Source organism: Phaseolus vulgaris, chromosome 9, assembly GCF_000499845.2.
Source record: "Phaseolus vulgaris cultivar G19833 chromosome 9, P. vulgaris v2.0, whole genome shotgun sequence".
NCBI lineage: Eukaryota > Viridiplantae > Streptophyta > Magnoliopsida > Fabales > Fabaceae > Phaseolus > Phaseolus vulgaris.
The window spans coordinates 36,942,350-36,948,912 of NC_023751.2; the positions used below are offsets into that span (position 1 = coordinate 36,942,350).

At 38.2% G+C, this 6,563-nt stretch overlaps 1 protein-coding gene across 12 annotated transcripts; it reads left to right on the forward strand.

Annotated features, from left to right (window-relative positions):
- LOC137820373 (chaperone protein dnaJ 49) lies at window positions 1-6,141 on the forward strand. 12 transcript variants are annotated; one of them, XR_011082615.1, is made up of 4 exons: window positions 11-1,310; window positions 1,845-2,343; window positions 2,918-3,019; window positions 4,602-6,141. XR_011082615.1 is itself a non-coding variant. In XM_068624427.1 (2 exons), the coding sequence occupies exon 1, from the start codon at window positions 235-237 to the stop codon at window positions 1,306-1,308; it is 1,074 nt and encodes a 357-aa protein (XP_068480528.1). In that variant the 5' UTR covers window positions 1-234; the 3' UTR covers window positions 1,309-1,310; window positions 5,771-6,141. The 12 variants fall into 12 exon arrangements, 5 of the variants coding, with proteins under 5 accessions (XP_068480528.1, XP_068480527.1, XP_068480532.1 ...); XR_011082618.1 differs by having other exon boundaries at window positions 22-1,310; window positions 5,771-6,141; XR_011082617.1 differs by having other exon boundaries at window positions 22-1,310; window positions 2,069-2,343; window positions 5,771-6,141.
- Window positions 6,142-6,563: the final 422 nt, after the last annotated feature.

Below are 6,563 nucleotides of genomic sequence, written 5' to 3' on the forward strand. Positions count from 1 at the left end.
AGTTCGAAACGGAAAGTTCTTGAACAAAAAAGTTTTGGTACAACTAGTTTCTCCCTTCACTTCCCATTCGCATTCGTGTTTATTATTGCTCACTACAAAATTCACATCACAGCAACGTTTAATTCTCCTCTTCCATAATTTATTCTATTTAGGTTTTGCTGAACCAATTTCATTGACCATGTGTCACTGCTCCACTCAAATTCCGAGTTAGTTAGGGAAGTAGCTGTTTCCGCCATGGAAGGTAACAAGGACGAAGCATTGCGCTGCGTTCGGATCGCTGAGGAAGCAATCGCGTCGGGAAACAAAGACCGCGCCGTCAAATTCATCAAAATCGCTCAGCGACTCAACGGCGATTTGCCGATTCAATCATTGCTGCAAAAGTGCGAGCGCCTCGATTCTCAGTCCTCCACCGCTGCCGCTCATGGCGCGCCGTCCAGCGGTACTTCTTCTCGGCGCGAAGGTTTGAACGGGGAGAGGAGTCAAGCGAGTTACACGGAGGAGAACGTTCAGTTGATTAGGGAAATTAAAGGGAAGAGCGACTACTACGCGATTCTTGGATTGGAGAAGAGTTGCTCCGTCGAAGAGATTCGGAAAGCGTATCGGAAGCTCTCGCTGAAGGTTCATCCCGATAAGAACAAAGCGCCAGGCTCAGAAGACGCGTTCAAGAAGGTCTCCAAGGCTTTCAAGTGTTTGAGTGACGACGGTTCTAGAAGGATGTATGATCAGACCGGAACCGTCGATGATTTCGACCAAGGCGAGGTGAACACTTTCCGGCGGAGGAGGAGAAGAACGACGACGTCAACCACGGCGCGCGATTTCTTCGAAGACGAGTTCGATCCCGACGAGATATTTAGGGCTTTCTTCGGACACTCCGATGTGTTTGGGAGGAACCGCGTTTTCAGGCCCCGCGGCATGGGGAATCCCCATAGGCCTGAGGTTAATGCTGGATCAGGAGGGAGGCATCACAATGTTATGCTTCTGATTCAGCTTTTGCCGTTTTTGATTATTGTTCTGCTCGCGTACTTGCCGTTTTCTGAGCCTGAGTATTCCTTGCACAAGCACTACAACTACCAGATTCCAAAAACGACTGAGCTGCACGGGGTACAGTTCTTCGTGAAATCGCAGGCGTTTGATGCAAATTATCCGATGGGAAGTGATGGTCGTGTGGCGGTTGAGGAAAGTGTGATAAAGGATTACAGGAGTATGCTTCGGAGATACTGTCAGGTGGAGATGCAGAGACGGAGTTGGAATAGGAATCTGCCTACTCCTCACTGTGATAAGCTGCAGAACTTTGCAGTCAAGGCATGAAGGTATTTTTTGTCTGTTCACTTTGTTTCGGTTGAGCAATTGATCGAATTAGGATAGTTTTTTAATGGATTGAAACGTGTTTATTTATCACTCTTTTTTTATCGGATTATGATTGTTTTAAACTTAAAAGCGGTTTGGATAAATTCATTCACATGGCATGTTACTGGTTGCATGATTAATTGGATTTGGAACTGTGAGAGAAGTTTTCTAAGGATGAGATCAGAGGAAATAACTTTATTGTTTGCTGTCTAAGGTTCCTACCTTTGTTTGGCATTGATTTCTGGGGTGTGGTGAACTTTGTTGAGTTTTGATATGGCGGCTATTTTATTGCTCTGATTATTTAAAACTCTAATTAGGTTATATGCTAGTGAAGTGGCATTCAAATTAAGCTTTACTTACTGGGGTTCGTTTGACAATCTAGATTTTGTTAAGGTGCATCTATCAAATGAGTTTTTCATCTATGCCTGCAACTATAGTACTGATTTAGTTTGCTGGTTTTACAAATTAGTTAACAAGAGTAATGCCTCCTCCTCCAGCTTGCTTTCTGTTAGAAACTGTATAGCACTATGAAATTTTGAGGAATGAAATGGTGAAGAAATATAAAGGAATAAGGAAGTGAAGGGAAAGAAGACCTAAGAAATTAATTAAAAAAGGCTATTTCACCTTTTTTTAAAAGGGTCTAGTAAAAATTGTCCTGTAACGAACACAAAGAAGGTATATTTGGGCATGCTAAACAGCAACAAGAAATCCCTGTACACAGTTTTACAACCTTGGGGAGGACTATATCTTCCAGAAATTAAGCACAGCAGCAATGCATAGTTGCATACACGGGAAGAAAAGATGAAACTCCTGCATATATTCAACCCAGTTAATCTTGGATCACAAGGACCAAGAGTATTCATGACTGATGAGTATTTCAGAGACCAAGTTCGGAGCCACAGATGACAGGACGAACAGTCCTTCAAAAGCAAGATGGGTGAATCAGAAGCAACAGACACAACATTTTCAATCAGCGCATGCATGAATTTGTCACAGGTATCAAATTATCACTCAGCTAAAAAATTGTCCAAATAAATGATAGTGGGCACCCAAAGCAACTTAGAACAAACAGCGAACATTTCCAAGCCGTTTATGCAAGAGCTCAACCTGGCTTATCAATCAAATTCAAAAATTTATCTCCAACTTAATTTTTTTTTATTAACAAAGCGGGCACCAAAGGAAACAAAAAGTGAACCGTCATACAAGAATTCAACTTGGGTATCAATCAAAATCCATAATTTTCTAGATTAAACAACTTGGAACAGAAAAGGATATTTTTTAATGAAAATTCATAGAAAACAACGCAAAAGAACTACCTTCTGATAAAAAAAACTTTACTTTTGCTCCCCTTTATCCTTATAAGTATATCCCCCATACTTGTTCACTTATGGCTGATCAGAGGGCCAAGAGCCCTGTGTATGTTGGAGGGTCCTCTTCTTCTGTTTATTCTTATGATCACTATTCAGCCTGTCCATTTTACAGATCTTCCTCCAAAGTGAGGTGGAGGGGGGATTGTAATTCTGGTGCCCAAATTGGCAAGATATTTGAGACGTTTTTGCTTTGGTTTCAGTTATCAGCAGGAAAGAAGGGCAAGGAAGGGATAGAGAAGCTACTGTTGATAGATTTCCTCTTGTTTCATAACTTGGATGGGAGGAAATGAAAGGCAAAATAGGTGAGATTTTTTTTTAATCGGCAAAGAGAAAGATATATTGATAAATGAGGTACAAGGGGTAGTGAACCCATATACAAATCAGATGTCGTTGTAGAGTTCTGATACAAAATGCATAGGATTAAAAGACCAGTCAAGGAAAGAGAAAAAAAAAACCCCTCATATTTGCAAATAACTAGGACCATGAACTAAAATAATAAAATCAACAACTAAACTCTTATTTGGTATCTCCCCTCTAAACACTTCTGTGCAAACATACTATTAGTGCTTTAGAGCACTTATGATTCTGATGTTTATCAGTCTTATTTGCCTAAGTTCACACATGACCAGGATAGAGGCATAAGATAAGGTTGACAGTGGTTTGTATCTAGTAAATTTTACAGTCTATTTCTCTCAAACACGCTTTATTTCATTCAGGTGTTAAAGCATAACCATCCTTCATGGTTTAATCTCAACTATTCTGCCATCGAGTTTCAAAAAAATCTTGAACTCTTGTATCCACGTGTCCTTGGTCTCCAAGATATACTCTAAAGTGATTGTCATCAAGGTTAATTGCAGTAATTCAGTTCAGAAGTCTCAGCAGAAAATCTCAGCCACAAAAGTTCCTAGGCTGATTTCCAGCCATGCTGTAACACATGGAGTGTCTGCTTTTTGAGTGATCATTAGAGCCACAGACACCCGCCCACACATCGACTCTTCTCTTCTGTATATTGCTATTTAGTAATGTTTATTTGGTGTGAAGTATAAGGAAAAGAAAAGGAAGGGCTTTAGTGGATATTAAACTAAAAGGGGGAATGGTTGTGACTCTTCTTTCAGGATTGATTAGTTTTAATGGTGTGCAAACTAAAAGTATTTCAAACATTATTTATTTGATAAACTAACAAAAATGAATATAATTAATGTTTCTTAACGACTTGGTTCTTTTGTTAGTATAAGTAGTGATGGTATTTACGTTAAGTTTGATCGCATAAAGTCAGAATGAGAAAGTAAAGTGGTTACTACAAGAAGGTAAAGCCCCTCTGTTCAGGTCCATCCATGGCATGATGCTTTGAAATCTTTGGGTCCAACTAAAGTGGGGTTGTGCCATTTCCACATTTGCTTCCATAGTTGCATTCCTTCCCTTCTCCCTCAATCTCTGACATCAAGCATTCTGTTAATCACAACTCTTTTTCCTTTTTCGGGAAGTTGTAGGATACCTATTTTTCCCTTCCCAATTGAACATTTTATATTTCACTTTTCTCCATCGCTGTGTTGTGTTGTCACCGTCATGCTCTTCTTTTTATAATTGTACTGTTTAATAGTTCCTTGAAAAGCCATGCCAGTTGCAAATTCTCATCCCTCCCTCTCATCAAAAGTAATGAGAACGAATTAAAATCTTCATATCATTTTACATATTTAAAGAAGAATCTTTGATACATCATTCAAAATTGCTGTATTTCCTTTAGCACTTTTTGATGTACTTTTTCTCAGTTCTTTTCTGTTCTGTCCTTTCCTTGCAGCATAAGTGGCTGCAACAGTAACTTTTTCATAGCTTAGGGAAGCATTCTATCACTTGCTGAGTTTTTGTGCATATTTTATTTTTCAGGATTTCTAATATATCCGTGGGAGTGGCTGTTATTATAGGCTGTATCCTAACTGAGTAGCTTCCAGTCTTTTGCTGTACACTTCTTCCTGTGAGAAGTCTCTGATGAATATGCTTAAACATGTGTTTGTATTGTTTGAGGGATATATGGATGTAATTATCTATTATGCTTTACGCGATTATTAATGGCGCAGAACATGTCAGCAAATAATTACACAAGTCAAAGTCTTAAAAGCATCATCATCAGTGTTCGACATTTAAATACAAGCTCATGATCCGAGTTTTCTTAGTTACTTGAGGGTAAGAGGTTATCTATAATTGATGTAGGTATATATGTGATAAGGAAAACACCATGTTGCTTCATTAAGGTGGATTACTATTACGTCAATTAAGGAAGTCTTGTAGTCATCTGATTGAATTTTATTTGGACCAGGTTTGTGAATTTTCCTTTCCTGTCTGATTAGAGTATTCATTTTCTGTGCGATTGGTAATGAAATGTTGGACTCTGGTAACGCCATTCCAGTGTAAAATATTGGCAAAATAATAATTTAATGCCTCTTGCTTACTCATACAGTTTCAATTTCGTGCAGTTCCCCTTTCTGGATCTCTTTTCAATAAATGAAACTTTCAAGTGATTGGGATGTGAGAAATAGGATGCCTTTTGATTTTATTCCCTTATTTTACCCCACCCATCTTTAGGGATTTGAATTATCCAACGTAGTTGGAATTCAAATCTTCAAACACACTTTTAGGTTTACCTTTTCTAGTTCCATGCTACAAAACAGTTGTACGCAGCATACTCTTTCGCCTGTACTGGCTCATTAATTGGTATTTTATGATCTAACATTAACACAGTATTGACACATTGTAGATTTTGTTTTCCGGTCACTTTCTTGTACGGTCAAAAACTTGTTTTTACCTATTGTTTCTTGATGGTTGGTTGACAGTTGACTTGAAACTCCTGTTTAAATTCTGGTCTTTTGGTGTTTTTTAATGGTAATTCATTGGTTCCGAGGAAAGGCTATACCCAGATATGGCAAGGGGAAGATTGGTTAATTAACAGTTAGATAGTTCAGGTCTTCTAATGAACTGACCAAACCTCAAGTATAGTGACTTGAGATTTCATTTGATTTATTGAACAATTTTTGACAAATATTTCTCTAATGTTTCAGATGAAAACAATAATGAAATTCACTTCTCTGATGAATATAGGACAATATAAGATGGAAAATCCAATGTGTCCATGCTTGTTTTCCTGGGTACATCAGCGCATAGTTTATGTAATAACACCCTTCCCATTGAGCTATGGTAGAAGTTATTGAGAAGCCACATGCACATGGGTATATTGTTTGGAGGTGGAAAGCTTGTGGCATTTCTCTTTTTGGGTGGAGGGATTGTGGGCTTGTACTGCATCTTCTGTGATCTATTGTGGGAAGATTCTTTTGCCCCTCTTGTTGTTGCTTTTGCATAATTATTGATTTGAGAGATGAATAGTGTACTTGGATCTATCTTCACTGCAACTAATAGTTGCTTTTACGTTGTCTCTGATATGGACCCCGGATAGAAAACTAAGCAACACGCTTGTTTTTGTAACTGCACAAAACTGCAACATAAAAATGTGCAAAATTGATTTAGTAGAAATGATTATTTATGTAATAAATTGTAAGAGAAAAGTACTTTTGTGTGGCCAAGGGGACTGTCAAAATGTTGTGTGACTAGAATCAGAGAAAGAATAATAAATTAGAAAAAAAAGTATCGAGCTTATTGCTAAAACAAATTTCTTTCTTTGTTACTTGGGCCAAGCTTGGGCACCAATGTCAGGGTGAATGACTGATAAATGTAAGTTGATGTTTTTTTTGCATTTGAGGGAGGGAGTGGATTTGAAGTGATTTGGGTGAAAAGTGTGAGGAAAGTTAGGTTGTTTGGATTAAGGTATATAGAGAATGAATTTGTGGAGAAAGTTGA

Coding starts and splice junctions, on each gene's coding strand:
- LOC137820373 (XM_068624427.1), top strand. CDS start 235: ATGGAAGGTAACAAGGACGAAGCATTGCGCTGCGTTCGGATCGCTGAG.